This window comes from Tauraco erythrolophus, chromosome 6 (assembly GCF_009769465.1).
Source record: "Tauraco erythrolophus isolate bTauEry1 chromosome 6, bTauEry1.pri, whole genome shotgun sequence".
NCBI classification, from domain to species: domain Eukaryota; kingdom Metazoa; phylum Chordata; class Aves; order Musophagiformes; family Musophagidae; genus Tauraco; species Tauraco erythrolophus.
This window is the reverse complement of record NC_141470.1, coordinates 30,412,574-30,433,500: the sequence shown is the minus strand read 5'-3', so window position 1 is coordinate 30,433,500 and position 20,927 is coordinate 30,412,574. Positions and strand designations below refer to the sequence as shown.

The 20,927-nt window shown below is 41.8% G+C and overlaps 1 protein-coding gene across 1 annotated transcript in view; it reads left to right on the top strand.

Moving 5' to 3' along the window:
* Window positions 1–19,279, top strand: part of RPAP1 (RNA polymerase II associated protein 1) — a 43,774-nt gene extending 24,495 nt beyond the window's left edge. Inside the window, exons 16-26 of the mRNA XM_086614180.1 lie at window positions 1,843–2,000; window positions 3,358–3,537; window positions 4,268–4,469; window positions 6,417–6,526; window positions 8,361–8,556; window positions 9,486–9,635; window positions 10,114–10,256; window positions 11,492–12,296; window positions 14,731–14,907; window positions 15,609–15,665; window positions 16,433–19,279. Coding sequence (XP_086470306.1) covers window positions 1,843–2,000; window positions 3,358–3,537; window positions 4,268–4,469; window positions 6,417–6,526; window positions 8,361–8,556; window positions 9,486–9,635; window positions 10,114–10,256; window positions 11,492–12,296; window positions 14,731–14,907; window positions 15,609–15,665; window positions 16,433–16,588 — 2,334 coding nt within the window. The 3' untranslated portion in view covers window positions 16,589–19,279. The remainder of the gene's footprint in view (window positions 1–1,842; window positions 2,001–3,357; window positions 3,538–4,267; window positions 4,470–6,416; window positions 6,527–8,360; window positions 8,557–9,485; window positions 9,636–10,113; window positions 10,257–11,491; window positions 12,297–14,730; window positions 14,908–15,608; window positions 15,666–16,432) is intronic.
* Window positions 19,280–20,927: the final 1,648 nt, after the last annotated feature.

Here is a 20,927-nt window from a genome sequence, read left to right as displayed (position 1 = left end):
AAGGAATTGTTGAAAGCATCATAATAATAATGCCTTTTGCTGTGTACCAGTAGAAGAGCTGTCTCCAGCTTTTCTCTGCTTTTTTGTTTTATGCAGTGCAATTATTCAAAATCACATAGCACAGCCCAGTGATACTGAACCAACAGCGGATGTTTAGAGGGTACACTGGTGTGTGATGCTCTGTACTCTCCGATGTTCCAGTAATAGGCAGCTTAGGACTGTATAAAGCAGAGATTTTATTGTTCTCCTTGTGTTTTACAACCCTGGTTGAACTTTCCTGCCATTCATTTGTCTTAATAGCTCTGGGGTCATTTATTGGTATTTCCAGCCCCTCTTGTCTGCTTCTGGACAGGTTTTCCACTTCAGAGATAATTGTGTTCACTCATACAGGTCATCACACTGCTGCTATAAATGCATAACATCTACCAAGAGCAGCACCCATTACAGTGCAATGAGCACCTCTTAGGGTTTTTGGTTCAGTATTGTTAATAGCATCTAACAAATTGCCGTCCAGGAAATTGCTAACATCGGCAGAACACCAGTCTGTGCTATCAAATACGTAGAATAATGTGCTGATAATGGATAGTGGAATATTTAAAGGCTGTAAGTGGTGATAGGAACATAATAGAAAAATCTCTGAATTTTCTCTATTTCAGGCTCTGTGTACTGCAGGTGTTTGAAGCCATGCAAAAGCTGCATAAGAGGTTCCTGCCACTCAGGCTTTGGTTCTGTTGCACTCTCACATGGCTTGTTACAGGCACTTAAACATGGGAATGGAAGATAATAAAAAACTAAATCAAAATCATCGATGAAGGAATTTATTTTAGCTAACAACAAAATTCTTCCATCTTCCTCCTCTAGAAATAAATTTGCCTGCCTGTTCTGTAGGAGAGGTGTCAGAATTCATAGTTTGATTCATCAGCTCCTTTGCTTTCTTGGTGTGCATTGATTTTCCCTACAAGATGTCCCTAAAGCATTTGAATTTTAAATTATCTATAATATGTCCTTGTGTTGTGAAAAAGACATTGTCATCTCATTTGTTTAGACAGAACACACACAAGCTTTTGTGTGTGTGGGAGGGGGAAAGAGAAATTCTTTATGGTTAAGCAAAAATACCCAGTTGTTGGGGAGGATAAAAATTATTTCTAGAGAACTGCAAATGAGTCATGTCATGCTTAATTCAATACTAAAATAGCCTCAGAACATTCACAAGGCATCAAAATTCTATAATCCTATTAAAGTAATAGGCAAGAAGTACCCTTTTTATAAAACAAACACAGAATCACCGAAGGAGTTAGATTGTAGGACCTCTGAAAGCCATTTAGTGTGATCTCCCAGAAAACAGTACTGACATCAATTCAATACTTTTGAATACAGTGTTTTTTCATAAGATATACCTTTAAATGTAATCTTGACTAATAGAGTTCTATTTATAACTACTTAAAGGAGGATAATTAAGCGTTTTTTAAAAATCAGTTAAATGCTGTAGAGAGCATCTGAAAGAAGAGCATGTGTGGGCTAGACAAACATCCGTCAGGAATGCTTTGAGTGTAGTTGATTTGTTTTAGGAATGGATTAGGTAACACCTTGGCATCCCTTCCTGGAATACTTCTCTCTTAATAGCCGTTGACCGTTTATTGATCCTTTGTAGTATGGTCCTTAAGCTTACATAAAACAAAGACAAACTTTAACAGTGCAAGAGGAGTTCACAGTGAGCGAATTGAAATCTGCAGCTCTTTGATGTGTCAGAGTAACGAGGTAATAAAGCATGCAACTGATGTCTCTTATTCCTTTGTCTTTTTTGTTGTTCATGCTTTTCTTTTTTGTTTCTTTGGTTTACAGTTTAACAAATTTGAAATGAAAAGTCGGTTAAGTCGATTTATAGTGGAAGACCCGCTGGATCTGCTCCTGCCAAAGGAAGAAGCCATCATGCTGAGCACTGAAGCCTTCCGGTTGTGGGCTGTGGCTGCTGGCTACGGTCAGGCCTGTGATCTCTACAGGTACAGCCCAAAGCTGGACAAATGGGGGTGGAGGGCACAACAGAGAAAATGGACATCCTGTTCCAGAGGGGCAAATATAGGGATCTCCAGGCTTAGCCTCTACTCCCTTCAGGGAGTCTCATCTCCCTATCTTTGGCCTCCTGCAGTAAAACTCACAGTTTCTAAAGGTATTTGTGTTGAATATTGTCTTTTTTCAGGTTGTTCCTTATCTCCTGTGTTTAAGCACTGGTATTTTGTCATTTCTCTCCTGTTCTATGGGAGATCACCCTAACCTTTTAGGACTGCATCTTTTTACCTATTGAAGGCACGAATAATCTGTGCTCATGTGACATCAAGACGCGTAGTTTGCAGCACGCCTAGGATTGACACTGATGATCTAAAGGCAGTCTGTGGGCAGCAGTCACCAGCATGCTTGCTAAGTGAGGCAGACTGATGCAAACAAATTGCATGCTGCATCAACTTTCAGTCCAGTACAAGTTCTTGTGCTTCACAGTCAAGGTCTGCACTGGGTTAGTCCTATCTACCTCAAGCATTGAATCTTCTTCCTGTAATTGCACTAACTTGAAAGCACAGAAATGGCTATGGAGTTGCTCTGAAGAGGAGAAAAAGGGAGGCCAGTACTGAGTTTCAGAAGGGAAAGTCTCTCTCCACAACAGCATTACGTGTTCTCTAGCCCAATCAGGTGTATTGGTTAATAAAGAGTAAAGACTGTATATTTTTTTAAGCGCTGTAAATACTGTTGAGGAGAGAGAAACAGCAGAAGATTCCTTGAATTTTCATGATTATAATTGTGGATACTTTGGCTGAGAATTTGAGAGATAGGAAAACTATAGTAAAATAAAAGTAGTTTTTCAAAGAAATTATCGCAATGCTTGGAGGCAGAATATTAGATAGGTCCCATTTAGATGAATTTGGAATGACAGTATTCTTCCTTTGTCGTCTTTTTTCTATGTCTGTTTATTTTTGTTATTTTTGGTGGTGACAATGGTTCTCATAATCTCAGTTTTGCAGTCTTTATAAATATGTGATGGAAAAGTGTAAAGAACATAGAGCCAGGTTCTTCTGGTGGTATGAAGTGGAAGTACAAGAACCAATGGGCACAAATTGAAATACAGGAAATTTCCTCTTGAGTGTAAGAAGTTTTGTTTGGTTTTTTTTTACTGTGAAGGTGGTCAAACACTGGAGCGGCTTGCACAGGAAGATTGTGAACGCTTCATCCTTGAAGATATTAATAATCCAACTAGACATGTTCTTGGGCAAACTTGCTCTAGCTGATCTCGCTTGAGCAGAGAGTTGAACTATAGATGATCTCCAGACACCCTTTCCAACCTCATCTGTTCTGTGGTTTGTACTGTAGGGATCTCTACCCTGTGCTGGTGAGGATACTGCAGTCCCTGCCTGAGTTGCTCAGCACTTGCGATGGGAAGAGCCCTATGATTGAGTTGTCTGTCCAGCGAGCTGCGGCAGTAGTTACTCTGCTGATACATGTGACACAAACAGCAGGCTACACAGCAGAGCTGCAGGCCAAGCTGAGCAGGTAGGCCCTCTCTGTTACCTGTTCTGTGTATCTGAGTACTTGGCATCCTGTTTTACCTCTCTTTTGTCTGGAGACTTGGCTATCACCCTCTTTTTTTCCTTGGATGGTGTGCTGTCCCATGTGAATCTCTACATGGTGGGGTGTGTTCCCTGTGATGCAAGGTCAGAAGGCATATCGTCTGACAGATGGCTGCATGCCTGCTAGCCTGCATTCAGCTGTGGGGCAGAAGGGCAGCATTAGTGAAATGCCCTGCTGAAAGGAGCAGGAAGCTCCTTTTACTTTCCCTTTGGGGAAAGGAAAGTAACCTCCCTGAGGTTTGGAGGAAGGAACCTGTCTGCAGAGACCAAGATGGTTCAGGATTAAGAGGTTGTTGGTTTTGAAAGACATCAAAGCACTAGGATTTGCTGAAGACACAGGTACTAGTTCTGGTGAAAAGCATGAAACTCTAACTAAAGCTGGATACTGAGGTAGCGTGTCCAGTAAAACTAGAGCATAGTGCAAGTGAAGAAGCTTCAGCTTTCATGGGTAGATTCTGCATTCGTCCTTTCTGCCTAAATTGGTTTAGTCTGTGGGAATGTGCAAAGACTTTTTTCTCCTCGTGGCTTTTGTCAGGTATCGCCTTCCAGACTACATGTGGTTGGAAATATTGCTATTAAAAATGATGATTTAGAGAGGCAATTGTTTCTGAAACATATTCACTCTCCTGTGTCATTCTTCCATTTTGTTTCAGTAATAGCGCAGAAGACAGTGAACAGATTCCTCCTCCTCCAGTAGCATGGAATCAAGTGTCAGGCTTACAGCCCTTCCTTGAAACCAGTCTGAAAAAATTCCTCCAGGAGATAGCCCAGACAGAAACTTGGCAAACTTTCCAGCCTCTGACCACAACTTATGTGATCTACTTGGCAGTTTATTACAGTGCTTGCAGCCAACAGGTAAGGCCTGAAAATACAGCGTCTCTTCATCTTGCCAGCATCAGCTTGTATATTACCTCTGAGAACCTGAACTTACAGGCAATGCTGAAAAAAACCAGACATTGAGGCATCTAGCCGAGGACTACATTTTTTTTTTTTTTTTTTACCACAGCTTGTATCTAGGCTGCATGCCATTTAGGGTCAGATAAGTCTGCTGATCCTTCAGATTAGCAGTGCCAAATACCATTGTCTTCTTTTCTTCCTTTGGGCTCAGAGTCTCGATCAAGGTATGGGGTAGTGCTGTGACTATTCTGATTTGCTGTAGAGATCCAAAGCATGAAGCAAATATGACCTAATTTAGTCTGGCAGTCCTTTCTCCTTGTGGGCTAAATCAAGTTGCACACTTCTGCATTTGCTTGATAGCGTACATGTGGGCAGCTACACTGCAATAATCTGGCTGGAAAATTGAGCATTGAGGGTCATGCCATATGAACTTTGGATAGGAAGCAATAAAGATAAATTTATTTGCTGCCCTACTGACATTCAAGGTCAAATTCTGTAACCTAGTTGCAGTTGTATGTAATCATTTTTTAAAGTGAGTTTTCTGAAGGTGACACATCACTGTGATGCTATTGAAGAATATCTTATACCTAGAGCTACCTGAAGATTGATATTCTAAAGATAAATGACAGTTTCCTCTTTACTGCCCAACTGACATGCCCAAGTTCTGACCTGGGAGAGTGTCTTCAAGGTGTGGGGTAATTTAATGGCTGTAGTTATTCACACTTCTGCAAATCCTCTGAAACCTGCCCAAAGCAACTGAGTTTGTTAGTTGTGGCTGGGGTGGAAACCACCAGTATCTTTCAAAGATGTCTTCAGTGCCCTAAAGTTAGATAGTACCTTCACATGCCGTCATTAGGTCCTGAGCATTAGAGGACCAGGATAACCAAGAGATTAATATTCCTTTTCAGCCTTTATAGATATCCCAGAAGAGTGGCTGACAAAATTATTTTTTTAAATCCTTGAACTATGACATAAGATTTTTTTATTTCCACTTAAAAAGAATACTAGTCATCTACTTAGTGGCTAGCTAATCTGATTTAAAAAAAAAAATAATTGCATGTAGCCTGTTTGAATGGACTAGTGCAAAAAAAAAAAACCAACTTGTATAGTAACTAGATTAGTGTACACTGGGACCTTCTCGTAATATTTTGTTAGACTACTAAGAGCTAAGGTTAACATCTTCATGTAGATTTTTCTGATTTCTGGAGGGGGATTTCAGCTGGGGGAAAATTAGATTTTTGTTATAGAAATGAGTATTTGTATGTACTAAAGCAGCATTCTAATGAAGGGAAAGAACATTAAAATTTGCCAGCATATTCCTTCAACCTGGAATATTGCTTACTAGGGTTGGAAGAATTCGGATGGTTCTCTAAAAGCCACAGATCCTTCTCTGTGCATGTTCATCCACAGTCATGGTTTGATGAGGAGGTCAATTGCACTTCATACAGTTGATTTTTATTTTTATTTTCAAATAAATTTTTTTTAGAGACCCTTATGGTACCACTCTGCTTTATCATGGTAGTTCTGATCATCTTCGTGTCATCTTCAAATTAAATGGAAAGATCAGCACATAGATGGTATTGGGAGGGAGGTTTAGCCACTTAAAGCAAGTTTTCATTTAGGGAATCTTGATGCCAAGGATCCCATACCTTACTTCTCAAGAAATCTCTGTGATGCATTTTAATACTTGAGTGCAAGAACACCTTGAGGTGCCAGCTCTCAGCTTCCACACTAGCGCCGGTGAGGCCAGCTCTAACCTAGAGCAGTACCACTACGTAGATGATGTGGTCTGGCAAAAAGATAATAAGCTCAGAGAAAGCAATTAAATCAACCTGCCTTTCTGCCCTCGCTGGAATGCCTTCATTTACCATCTTTTCTTGTTTTTTTTATCCGTGTCTTCTGCAGCCATCAGTCAATCCAGTTGACTGCTTAGAGGAGCTGGAACGTTTGACGTCTGAGGTGCTGCAGCCCTTTCTCAGCCAGCCAGCCCTACACAGCATGTGGGACTTGCTCAGGTAAAATAATTTCACTCCTAAGATGCTGTTGCCAGAAGCTAAGGGGGCCTCGTTTCTGTGCTGTACTGTCTGGCAGTTTCCCCCTCCCATTTCTTTTCCCTGTGCATATGTGCCCTGTATGTGTGAATTATAGTGTGGTAGAGCTCTGTCTACATCCTGCTTTGTCCTTTCTCCCCTCACAGAAAATAGCATATTGACCACAGAAGTTTTCCAGTTCCTCCTTTCCTGCTGCTGCAGGGTCTACATCTCTGCCCTTCCGTGTAGCTGTGGTGTTCATATCAATTTCAGATTGAGCTTAGTCGCTATTGGTTTTGATTCTTCTTTGGTTTCACAGTTTTTTAAAAAAATAAAAAGTACCGTCAATTTGAGTCCCTCTTACACTGGGGATCTGTGTGTGTGTGTGTGTGTATGCTTGTACCATTCACATGCTCTGTGTGATGCTCCTTCCATAAAATAATTTAAACTAGACTCCTTAAGCTCCTGCAGAGCTCCACTAAGGCTTTGAAAGCCCTTGCAGGAAAGTGAAAGGCCATTTACCAAACTGTTCTTTCAGATGTTTGGACAACATAGACTTTGTAGATCTGGAACTGTTCAGCCCTGCAGATATTCTGCTTTTCTGCTGTAGAGGGAGCCTCCCTACTAGCCTGTGATCAATCCTCTGGAGAGGGAGAACCTGAAAGGCCTAACCTGTAGTCAGGGAGACATCCTGCCACTTCCAAGAACATCTCCTATAAGGGCCCTTGAAATCTTTGGTTTTAAGTGGTATTTGAGTGGTCACCAAACAGTGTGTTCGTTCATGAGTGAGAACTGATGTCTGAAGCTCTTAGCACCAAAGCTTCCAACACAAGAACACTCATTAGACCCTTTCCTGCCTGTCCAGGAGGTCTGAAAACAATGGGTTTTGTCAAGCTGTAAAATCAGCAAGAATTCTCCTAGGCTGGTTAAAATGAAGTCAGCTAATCTCTCCCTGAACATTTTGACAATCTTGTCTAAACATTCTGGGCAGATTAGGGCCAGGAGTTCAGGGTACTTTGTGAGCCCCACATGTGTTCACACATATACATGGTAATGCCAATGAAAGGAAAATCAAAGCATTTAGAGAATTAGTTCTCTGTCATAGAGGAATGATATGCATCTTTGACAGGATTTACCCTGTTGCCCTATTGCTGTTGAGCAGCATGTTGTGGTCGCCCTTCCTTGTAGTGACATGGTATGTCTGCTGTGGGCCCTGTAAGCACTGCTGGTGTGAAAAGTTCTAGTTTTGCCTGCAGAGAGTGAGCACACACACCCCACTAAGAGTGTTATGCATGGTTGTGTTCACATATGTTAAAGCAGATTCTTTCTGAATAGACTTGAAAAATATGCATTTCATGAGTACAAAAGGGGCAGCATTTTTGCAATGTCAATTTTAGATATAAGCTGGCTTTTTGGCTTTGCCTGCCGGTTTGCTATTGAAATGTCTTGAGTGGGTGGACAGCTTTATTAGCCTGGTTTACGTATGAACATGGGGAAATGTGTCTTTTTTTTTTTTTAATCAAAGGCCTAATGCTTTCAAATATTTGACATCAGAGATGCATCACACTGCATCAGTATTTCTGCACGTCATGAACAATTTAGCTGAAGGTTAGAATTCATGTCTGTTCACTGGCATTGGCTTGTGGCAATAATCCTTACTTCAGCAACCATGGTACTAGATTTTTTCTTCCACAGTCTTCGAGGCTTCCATTTTACTGCAATGTGTGGCACAGTTCAGGTAGCAGCATTCCTACAAGATAATTTTTCAACAGTATGAGTGCTTTTGACCTGACCCCTCTCTTTTTATCTGTTCACACAGGCCATGTTCTGCGTTGTGCAACCCTCTGTCCTGTTCCCCAGCACCAGAATCTGTCTTCAGCATTGCATCTCTGAGTTGCACTGGAGGCAAACCTCCTCTGAGCCTGGTTGGCTCCAAGTCACCTTTTCCCTTCCTCACTGCCCTCCTGTTTCTCATCAATAGCATCACTCACGTTCACAAAGGCCTGACCAGCAAGGTGAGAATAGAATTTTTGGATGTAAGTTCTACGTGAATGATGATACACTTGTGAGGGAGGTCAGTATTTGTATCTTTCCAGGCTTAAGACTGATGTTAGTAGAACTATTAAAAAGGAATTGTTGTATATTTTTATTTTAAAAATATCAGAGTACTACAGAGAGAAGTACCCTCATTTTCAGAACGGATTGAATGACTATCTGAAAAATATCTTCTGTCTTTAATTCCAATATCCAGTTGACATTGGCAAGCTGGAATTATAGAGCGTGGGTGAATGATGGTGACACTTAAAGGATGGATTTATGAAGAACATTGAGAAGGGTTAAATAACTGTTGTTTGGCAAAGTAAAATAAATAACTGAGTGTCAGAGGAGGAAAGAAATGGTTGAAGTGTATATAAAAAGAAAACGAGATAAAATTAAGCAAGAGAATGAGTGCTACGGTGGCTGAAGAGATGATTTCCCACTTCTGGTTGTCCTGAATTTTTAGGATGAGAGTGTCATGGAAGATTGTGAACTCTGCAGAGGAAATGGCAGAGCCCTAGAGAGATGGAGCACCTAGCATAAGCTTTCTCAAAGCCTTCCTCTGTCACTTTTTGTTGAATTAGCTGACCGGTTACTAATAGGAATATCTGGGCAGATGAGAGGAAAACTTCTTAAGCCTCTGGCCAGACTTCTGCCTTACAAAGCACTATGGAAAATGTAGGCAATGACTGCTGCACGCCTGTGGTGGGGATGGTCAATGATGGATGCAGGTGAGCCCTGAGGCAGAAAAGCAGATATTTATCAGGCTATTTATAAATATCCCTTTTGGAGTAGCCAACAGGAATTCTCATGTGAGAAGGTAGGGGGTAGGCCTTGGAGAGTGCTATGTTACGCTTTTCTCCAAGCATGAACTTAGTATTTGTCTCCACTTCTGATTCCTTTATAGTACAGCTCTGTGCTGGACTTCAGAGGCTTGAAGGATTATCTGCATCAAAGCTGGCAGAGCGGGCCTCCTTCTGTAACTCCCTCGTCTGCATGGATCCTGCGCCATGAATATCATCTGCAGTACTTTGTGTTAGCGTTGGCTCGGAGAATGGTATCATTATTAGTCCTTTCATTTCTTTCACCCAAGGAATTGACTTCACCCTGGCCTCTCCATCTCCGTGTGTCAGACTGGCAGCTGGTCTTTGCATCCATGTTCATTCTTATATCTCACCTAGGTTTGGTGACTCTTTAGCTGTCTCTTATGCCCAGTTAGCAAATAATATCTTTACAGTTACTGATGTGGAGATTTAGATCCAAAATACTTTGGATGGCAAAATTATATTTCTGCCTGTCTTTGGGTTAGAGTGAGAACAAAGTTTTCAAGTGTGCTGCTGAAAAAGATGTCTGACTGTCTAAGACAAATGGGGGAAGCAGAAAGATCTCAGTATGAATGCTGACTGTTCTTGCAGTCTGCCTCAGTCTCTCACTTTCCAGTGAGATCTGTATCTTGGTTGACCCTCCTGGCCTTGTTGATTGCCTGGTTGACAAATGGCATAGTGCTTTTATCTGTTGTTTTGTTTCCTGTACAGGCAAGCACTTGTCCAGATTATGCCCAGCATGCCTCACTCCATCACTCTGTTGCCATGGCATTGCTAAGCCGTCTGTTGCCAGGGAGCGAGCATCTGGCTTACGAGGTCCTACTGGATCTTGCCTTTAATCCAGAGTTTCTTCCGTAAGCTTTGCGTTTTTTCCTTTCTGTAGTCTGGTACAGGGGAAAACTTGGGAAAATTGAAAAAGCATGTGTTGGCACTGCAATTTTGTCATAATTTTTGGCCTTTAATAGGGCCTGTATTCAAATTTTAATAACTCATTGGCGTGTTCTCCAGTCACGGAGCCTTCTAATCAGACCAGCAGTGTGGTTGCAGATTTCTCTCCAATGTACCAATGTTGAGAAATGTGGCCGGTTTCTTTTGCTCTCCTCTGCAGCAAGAGTTCTGTCATTCCTGATAGAACTGATTCTCACTAAGGCCCAGCATCTGCTGTCCTGAGAGCAGTGAGTCTAGAAAATACATGGGAATTTGACATAACCTGAAAAGCTTAATAAATCTTCCTCAAACCCTTACTATACAAATTCTTACACAAATTTTTGCTGGTTTGACAACTATAATGTATTCCACCTTGCACTGGAAGAAATCACGAGCGTCTCAAATGTGAAGCCTCCCATGTCTGGCCAGAAAATGGTAGCAGTTTATCTTGCTCTTTACAATCTCTTTGAAATTTGCCATGCTGCATCCCTGTAGGAGGTTGGACCAAGGTGCTACAAGGAGATACTCTAGTTTTCCAGAAGGAAGGAAAGTTTGTGGGTGGGTGGGTTTGTTTGGGTGGTTGATGGGTTTTGATTTTTTTTTTTAAACGAATACCTGCTATAGAGCTACCATTTTGTTAGAATTTGGCAAGTAATCTGAGACCATGGTCTGTCTCTGGTCTGAGATCGTGGCATATGGATTTGACAAACACTCCCCTGCAATTTCAAACTGCCAGTCTGTATGGTTCCCCGGGCCTTGCCACTGCCAGCTACAAAGCTACTGTTCTGAGTATTGTCTCATTGATTTGTGTAAGCCTTATGATAATGCAGTATTTCATCTCAGCACGCTGACAGCTGTGTTGGTAAGTAGACTGCCTCTCTGGACAAGGGATTGCAGTCTCTACACTAGACTGCTGGTGTTGTGTGGAGGTTTTTCATGGCAAGACCTTGGTGTTTCTAGCTCCAAATACCAAAGTAGCTGATGCTCTACAGACACACTCAGTATTATCACAGCTGAATGCTATAGAAAGTTTTGCAAGTGCTGTGCATACACTGCTCTCCCTGGCCCAGGAAAATTGTAGAGATAAATTTCTGTGGTGGTTTGTTTGTGGGTTTTTTTTGTTTGTTTGTTTCTTAATCTGATGTTTGTTTTTATCTTACAGTGAAGGGAAAGCTGGAGGGCCGGAAGCAGCTGACTTCTCTGATATCCTGCATCTGGGTACCAGTGCGAAACTGGCACAGCCTGGCTCAGCGGCAGCATTTTTTTCAAAGGCTACTCGTGGTGCTCTGCTGAGAGAGTCGTACCAGAATCTGCCTTTCATCCGCTCCTGCTACCTTTCTCATTTTGTCCACTTACAGCCTACCCTTATGCGTTCCCAAGCATCCTACCAAGGACGGAATTACCTCATCCAGTCAATGCTGCTTCCTGAGGTTAAAGGGCCCATCCTGCCTTCAGACTGGCCATTCTTTCCGCTTATCAGCCTCTACAACAAAGTGACTAATGCAGAGACACGTGGGGCTGTACTGAACTCTCTCCCACTTGATCTTGTCAACACTGTGACCTGGAACCTGCAGTGGGTCTTGTTGCTGGAAACCTGGCGTGCTAAAACCCTTCAGAGCATCCCTACTGCTGCCAAACTTGCACGTCTCATGTGTGTCTTCCTCACAGGCGGCGACCTCTTTCTAGAAGCACCGATCCACCGCTATACAGCTGTCCTTCTCTCTCTGTATTGCCAACCCAAGGCATTGGACTCCCTGAACTTGGATGCTCCTCTCCCTGGTTTGGCGTCCTTCCATGATCTTTATATAAGTCTCCTGGAGCAGTTTGAAGGTGTCTCCTTTGGAGATCCGCTCTTTGGAGTCTTTGTTCTTCTGCCTCTACAGAAGCGTTTCAGCGTTCATCTGCGTCTCTCTGTTTTTGGGGAGCACACAAGTATCCTGCGGGCACTGGGAGTGCCACTCCAGCAGGTAATCCTGGCTTATGGTAGTTGCCTGTCACTGTGTACTTCTGTGTTACTGGGCTCTTGCCTATGTTTTCCCAACCTTGATTTGGGCATCTTCCCAACAATTGTCCTTCTTCCTCATCCCTCTTTGTCCAATAGAGTAATCATGCTTTCTTTGCTTAGAAGCTTTTCATTCTTCCTGAAGAAAGTCCAATGCATGGGATGTAAAATAAAATAAGAAAGGAGAGCAATGTTCTTTTGATTTAAGGCTGTGACAGCAATGTATATGATTTTTTGTTGTTGTTATTCCTTTTTTTTTTTTAAAAAAAAAGTTTGATTGTAAGTCTGAAGAACAGAGTTTCCTGGTGCAGGCCCTTGTCACAGAATCATTTTCAGAAACCTGTTGAACTTTGTTTTGAGAGCAGATAGTGTGTATATGTGGAGGGCAAGTGTTGCAATGAGAAGGCTTCAGGCTACAGCTCCAAAGCAGGCCGATGCACCTCCAGCACTCAGGAGGGAAATGCCCTGCTTTTAGGAGGAAACACCCCACCTTCTAGGAGGAAATGCCCCACCTTAATTAATTACAAATCACGTGGTTCACAAGATGGGTCAAGGCTATTGGTCACTTGACCATCCACCTCCCAGAGTGATTGGCTGAATGCTACAACACCTGTTTCAAAACAACTTTCCCAGTGTAACAAGCTACAGGTGTTTCTCAGCCAGCCTGCATGGGGAAAGAACTTTTACAGGATGCTGCAGCAGCTGGAAAATTTCTCCACAGGCAGGAGTTGCAAAATTGTTCAGTCTTCAGTGGAAACTGTCCCACACCCTGCTTGGTCTAATGATTGAGAACCTCCTCCTAATTTATGGCTTGTATGTATGAAGGGCTAGTCTGCACCCCATGTTCTTCTGCCAGCAATTACCTTTCCCTTTAAGTCTTTTCTTACCTTGATGAGAACCTTTTCCTTGCCCAATGCATGGAGAAACAGTCATTTCCCCTCTCAACCATGTTTCCACATGTAGTTATACTGAAGTTGTCCTTTGCTGGGTAACTCAGTGAGAAAATTTGGTCTGTCAAGTGCAGGACTGCATTTCTTTTGGGTTGAACAAGAGCACAAGAGATGGAATTTAGCTGACTCTAAGTTCTATGTCAGTTGACAGACAATACCTGATCTAGCCAAAATGTTTGCTAATACAAAGATAACCTTTGAAAATTTGTTTCCCAAACAACTGTGAACCAGCAGTTTATGTGAGATCAGTGCTTTCCATTGGGTGGCTGCAGCACTTCTGCTCTGATTGTAGTGGTCCTGCAGCCAGTTTTTCAGTATCATTGTGACCAGATGAGCCTTTGTTTTTTAAGCCAGGTAAGACAAGATACTCTGACCTGCTTCTTATGGTAAGCTCTCTGTACTCTTAATGTTCCCAGTAGCCCTCCCCTGTCTCTGTTCTAGTTCCACAAATATATGTAGGAACAGAGATGAACACCATATTCCAGATGAAAGTCTTGATTCTATGTCACATGCTTTATCTTGTCTTAATCCCTCAACACCAGATCCCTCAGTACCGTCAGAATTGTGGCATATGCTACAATGGAGAACGTTTCAAAGCAGATTGGTTTTATGTGCTTAGAAATTTTTTAAATGTCAAATACTTTGAGCAATGTTTTCATTGCCATGTTGCTTGAAAACAAACTCTGTGCTGGAAAATTTGAGCAAGATCGCTTGAGGAGGTGTTGTTTGTTTGGGTTTTTTCCCTTGTTGTCTTAAGTTGAGTTAAAAATACTCTAGTGGGCAGTAGGAGTACCCTAGCAGGCAGGCTGCTTTTTGATTTAAGTAAAATCAATTATTGTCTTTAATCATGCAAAGAAGATGCTCCGAAGTGAAATATGTAATTTTAGCCCTAGAGAACTTATCTCAAAATTGAGAAGAATAAAATTGGACTTTTGGAGAGGGGAGACATAAAACCAAATTGTTACTAAAAAATTTCCTAACCTATTTTTAAAGCTAAACAGTGAAGTCAAAAAATGTTGGAAAGTTCACTTAGCAACATTAACTCTGGCGCATATATCTGCTTTCCTTTTCTGGCTAAATAGGTCAGTGTAAGCCTCTCTGGTACATTAGCAGGATGTGGTGCTGTTGAAAGTACTGTGTCTCCTCACTTCAAAGCCACTCTTCTTAACCTGTGCCAAAAAGCAACGACAGTGATTTAACCAGTAAAACATCTCTCTGTGAAGCTGAAGAAGAGTACTCCAGGATGCTTTGTCAAAGGCATGTCGCATTAGTCGTTGTGGGCAGTAACAGCTCTGCTCCAAGTGAGGGTAGTGCTGCTGAGGTACATTGTGTCCATATAGGAGTGCACGCACAAACAGCTGGGGAAGAGCACCCTAAAGTCATGAGCTTCCTCTTGCTACTTAGACCCTGAGAAAATGGTAATGTTGCCTCTGGGTGGGTTTGTTGCAGTTTCCTGTGCCTCTCGAGCGATATACTTCCCCTCCTGAGGATAACCTGAACCTCCTGCGACTCTACTTCCGAACACTGGTCACTGGTGCACTGCGCCACACCTGGTGCCCTGTTCTTTATGTGGTGGCTGTGGCTCATGTGAACAGCTTTATCTTCTCCCAAGACAGCACGACACAGGTAGGTACTGAATAGCAGAGCCTCAGGGTTGGAAGCTTTGGGTTTTGCATCCGCTGTTCCCAAGGGTCCCGTGTGGCTTGTGGTGAATCACTGACACTGGGTTTGAAAGCAAATGTTGTAAGAAAATGTTTCAAGGACTGGTCAGCTGTTTGAGAATCCACATATGAGAGATGGACAGCAGCTCTTGTCCGTTATACCCTAAAGCACTTGCATTAATGGTACCCAATCCTACATAAACCTTTGAAGTCAGCTACTACGTGGGCTATGGTAGTGGGGTTGGGGGTGGAGGGGTGGAAGAATGAAGCAGAGGGGATGAAGGATCTGATCAGGCAGAGAGCTTGTAATAGATTTAGCCTCTGCCTGGGGCAATCTTAAGATGCAGAGTACTCTTTCCTTTCACTTTGCTTGAATAACCAAGCAGAAGCCCACCCATGGCCTTGGGGCTTCTAGCAATGGTTACTTGTGCTAACACTTCACCTCTGATCTACAGTCCTACATGAAAGTTGAGAAGTCAGCTGAGTTTCAGGTCAGGAGGAGGAGAGAGACAGGATCCAAGTGATAGCCATCTCAAGCCCTTTCTGATGGAACAAACTGCTCTTTGGAGCATCATCATGATGAGCAAAGCATCCTCATGGAGCTGTACACCTGTGGGCAAAGGTAACATTGCACGTTACTAAACAAAGTGTATGTTTTGTTCCCAGGAGACTGATGCTGCTCGGAAAAGCATGCTGCGGAAGACGTGGCTGTTGGTGGATGAGGTAGGATCTGTAAGGTTCAGTCTGTGCCAGCAGGACAACTTTTTCAGACATGATACTCTTACAGATTTACCTTTTGGCTTTTGAAATTTGTGTTTAATTACCTTGCCAGTTTGAGAATGAGAGATTAGCAACAGGATTTTGACTTGTGGAGGCTATGAATTCTGTTGGCCAGTTCTTGCAGTAATTGAACTCAATGCACTGAGCGCATTGGAACCTAGATGAATCTCCTGTAATGTATGTCTGTCTCTTGCCCTAGCAGCATTATATCTGGGTAGTGAGAGGTCCTAGAAGGGTGATGCTAGCATGACTGAATTGGTGGCCAGCAGTGATCTGCCTTAACTCTTAGTTGGATGATTCCCTTGAAAAGAGCAGAATAGAAGTAAGGTTACTCTTTTTCTCAGGAAGCTTGCAAAAGTCTATCACTTGTGTGACAGAGCTGGGTCATTTGGCCCTTAATGTTTAGCGTCCAGCATAAATTCTTAGATCCCGCTCAAAATCCCATTTCAGCTTCTGGCAAGAAGTCATTGTGAGGGGTTGTTGGGGACGCAGTGGAGTTGTGTTCAGAAGAGAAAAATCTCGTGCAAATCAAAAGTGAATTTTCTAGGAAGAAACTCACCTTTCATAGATCTTCTATTGAAGATGATGCAACTAAGTATATTGGGCATGATGGAATTGTACTATCTGGCAGGTTATGTTGTGTTGGAGACAGGGTGGAAAAGATTAGAATTTTTTCAGACATGCTTAATGGCTGCTGTTTGTTTCTTCAGACCTTGAAAAAGCACCTACTCTACTACAGACTGTTGAATTCAGAGAGCCTTTTGGGATTTGACCTTTATGAGCAGCTCCCTCCCATGCGACTGAAGTATCTGCAGATGGTGACACAAAAAGAAAATAAGGAGAATGCACCAGCGCTAGTCTCATAGCAAAACACTTGTCCAAGAAGAGGGCCAAGGAGAAGAATGAAAGAGCTCAGTTTATGCTTCAGTGATGAAACTACGTGCGCTTCAGTCAGTTTCAGTGTCTTACCAGGACACTCTTGGCATCTTAGCAAAGTGAAGCACTAGTAGAATGCTCCCAGCCCTGCAGAACAATACACATCTTCTCAAGAAATGTCAGTATGTGTGTGTGGCTTCTCCGTGATGAATGCTGGAGCATTTTCCTCCATCTCTTTCAGGTTGTTCTGCTTTTCCCCAGAGAAGGTGAGAATGTGTCTGAGAGGCACTGGACTGTTGAATAAACTGAAGGAAATGCAAAAGCTGTTTTGTTCAGACAATCTGGAGACTGTGGGTTCTCAAGATGATGTCTGTCTTTTCCAGATCTTTCCCTTGCTTTTTTTTGTGCCCTGAGTTTTGAATGATCCTTTCCTCACACTAGATCCTGCTGATAAGATGACAATACAGCAGAGAAGAAAGTGATCCTGAGAACTTTTTTTAAAAAACACATATACAAGCAGTTTCTCCAGGACAGTGTTCTATGCACACAGTCACAAAATCGTACTGTGTTTGACTTCTAAGAAATACTAGTTCCTAGTGCACTGGTACAAACACTGGATATCCTCTCTTATTGTCTTTTGGATAGTCTCTAAACAGCTTTCTTTTCTCCTTTGATTTGGTTGCATGTATAACAAGATCAAAAATAATTTCATTGCAGGGCAGGATGCTTGGCAGTAACCACTCCCTGTTAGAGAGGAAGAAATAAAAGTATCTGCTTGTTTAACTAGAATACGTATTGATCGCCCTCTGAGAAGAGGGGAATGTAATTTAAATTTTAAAGTGGAATTCCGAAGCTTAAACCTAATTTTAAAAATTCCTAATTTGATCCCACTTCTACATCTAAATTCTGTATGGTATGGCAGCCTCAGACACAAGGGCTACAAATATTGTGTCCTAAAAGGCTCATCACAAGTGCCAGGTCAAGTCCAAAATTTACCCTAGGTGTGGTCTCACTGGATGTTTTGTAAATATCCAATAATTTTTGCAGACTGCCAGGTAACTGGCAGGCTTTTGTTTGGAGAACTTAACTTTAACAAGTTTTGTTCATAAAAGTATTTCTTTTGTTTTGTTCTTATGAATAAATTCCTCTGGAAGGTGCAGGGTGATTCCTACTCTAAAGACCTAAGCTTCTCTCTTTATCAAACAGGCCAAGCTAGCCTCCCTCCAAAGAAACCATGCCTGTATTAACCTTGTTCCAGTGAATGTCCTAATAGGAGCGTGAAACACTGTTAATAGGCCAGCTTGTAGTTGTTGAAATTGTTCCAGACAAGAAACAAATTCCAGCTAGCAACTTTATGTCTGTGGTGCTGACTTTGCATTGGCAGTTTACCAGTCACCCTTAGGTTGCCAGAAAATACACCGTTTTGTCTTTTCCCCTCTTATTTCAGATAGGACATGGGTGGAACTGATGTTTCATTTTAGTATCTTTTTTTTTTTCCCTTCTATGGCAGCTTTGGATCTGTGGTTTCTCTCTGCTGCAGATCAATGGCATATAAAGTAACAAAAGCACAGCGGTCAACACATTTTTGTTTTGTGGTGTTTTTTTTTTTAAATTATTTTAAAATTACTTGATGTGATTAAAAATTTAAGCAAATGCATTCAAGTTTTTAGTCTGGATGGATGGCGAGAGCCCAGCAGTTGTCTTGTTCAAGAGAAACGGATGGTAAAATTTAAGGACTCCTAGCTGCCCATTTAAGAGCAGCCTTCATCAAGGACTTTGCCTTTTCCTTTTCAGACTTCCGGTTAGAAAACTCTTCTAGTCCTTTGTGCGATGCAAAGTTGAGTTTTATAATGTGTACAGGGTGTAAATAAATATTTTGATAGCTCTGCAGGTATTTTTGAAACTATGAGAATGCTGTCCTTTATTTAAGTCTTTCTTGAGTTTGAATAGTTCTGTTTGCAATTTATCAATATCTTGGGAATGCTATAGCTGTGAGGAAATGCACTAAGCTTTGGAGCTCTGTAAGAGAGCTCTTCAAGCCAAACACATAATCCTGCTTGTGTGGTGGGTCAGTAACACGGGGTACCAAATGCTGCATGTACTTAGGGAAGGTGCAGGGATGGGTATTTTGTGACTTGTATTGTGCCACAGGTGGAAAGACAGTAAAAAAGCTGTCCACAGATGGTATTTGTAGGTGATGAGAGAGGAGGTGGATTTAATTTGTTTTGTGAACTCTGGGAAAGAAAAGATCGATCTTTTGCCTTATTCTTAAAAGCCCCTCTTATTCCCAGGTGTTCCTCAAGCCATCAAAGTATAATACCTACGTCTTTTGACGAAATTTTGATGCAAGCATCAGCAATGGAGGGAGGAAGGGAAAGATCCTAAATCATTCTGCAGGCCACGCTTGGGTGCAGAACACTCTAAGGATGCTGCGTGTGAGCCATAAGCTTTCAAAACTGACCATCACTTGAAATGGTACAGCAATGCTAATAGGTTGAATTTTTTTAAGGCTTTGGGCTGCCTTGTACCAGATTTCTCTGCAGAACGCTAGAGGGCATTGCTTTATCTAGTTTAAATACAAACTTTCTTGGCTTCAGTGTGATAGGGACTTAAAGCCCTAAGCCTTAAACCTGGTTTGAATTTTCTGCATTTTTTATTTTTGCATGTGCTTGTGGAGAAAGCATGAAGAATTAAAGAATTTTTTTATGTGTGATTAGTTGCTAAGAATCATTCAGTGCTTTGCCAGCAGGAGCATTTTGGATAAACCCTGATAGAGTGAATGGAAGCTTAAAACTTAAACTGAATGCAGTCTGAAGCAGGACCAAAGTGTGCCAGTTCTGTTAATCCAGTTTCATCCTGATCAGAGTAAGTGAGGAGATGAAGAAAATTAAAACCATCACAAAAAATGATGTGACTTCTTAACTCCTTATCAAAAGCTTAAAATTTCTTTGAGAAGAAAATTCTGCTGAAATGAGACCCACAAATAGGTGTCTGGGGTTGAAGTGGTTCTAACTCAGAACAGCATACGTTGTCTGATGAGAAGACAAAATACCCACCAACAACCAAATAAAAAAATCCCTACAGATGCTGTCTTTTAATTCTTAGAAAGAAAAAAAACCCCTGTGTTCTGGTCCTTTGTGACTAGAAAATGCTTGGTTTCATCCAAGTTACTAATGTTATCCCATGTAGGAACAGTGGGAATCTGTATTGGGACAAATTCAGCTGGGGGCTATGCTGGAAGGCAGCAACAGTGTGATTTTAAAAACAAATGATTGATTGGAATGGAGATGAGTTGAAGATAATCCTTGTAGTATTGCTATTGAGTTGGCAGGTAAGATGGTGGAGCTGTCACAGTTTTGCATCTCATAACTTCAATGGCAGTAGTTTTCTGCATTCTACTGAATCTGTCTTTGCATTTTGAAAAGGGAGAGTCTTCCCATCAGCTTGGAAGTGTGTCCTTTTCTGCCTAGAAGAAATGAAGCTGATTTGTGGTTCTTCAGCTGCATGAGTGGTTTGAATTCCTTGGCTTTAGGCTCTCTATGTGACCCACTTTGCTGAGCAGGGGCACGTCCCAAAGAAGATGTAGGCAACTCAGTAGCTGGCTGTACTACACGCTAGGGTAGGGCAAAGCCTGACAGATGAAAGACAAGATTTAGGCAAGGAAGAAATCAAAATATGACTGAAACCTTACTGAATAGGAACTTTTTAACACTGAAGTACACATGAAGCATTGTATGATTAAAGCACTTGCTTTCCACTGTATTTATTGACTACTTCAGTTTGACAGTGGAATTTAATAATCCATTTCTTGACTAATGCATTCTGTCTGGCCACTTAATATCAGGCAAACCCTGATGAAGTCGGGGCATAAGATGTGTGTATAAATATACTATGGGTCAGACAAATGCATTTCTTTTGGTGTCAGAAAGTAGAGCAGAAAGGCATGTTAATCCTCATTTTTGCTCCTTCCTAGTTCTGCAAAGTTCTTGAAAAAGTCTCATCAATGAAGTGGTGCTGCCTCCAGCTGATAATTAAATTTGAGGCCACAACACATTTTCTTTCAGCTTACAGAAGCTCATACAAGCTCTCCATTCACAAAGCTGGCCCTCTGCTATCCGTTGTAAAAATAACTTTACAATAATTTACTGGCCTTTGCCCTAGTTTTTAAAAACTGCCTTTCTTTCCACTCTTTGAATGGAGAATGAGCTGTGAAGACATGCTCTCAGAACTGCTGTCGCTTTGCGTGATGAGTGGTGGTGTAAGCAGGGGTGAAGTGGCCACCGCATGCTCCCCTCCCTCCCTTTTTTGGTGGTAATCTTGAGTCTCAAA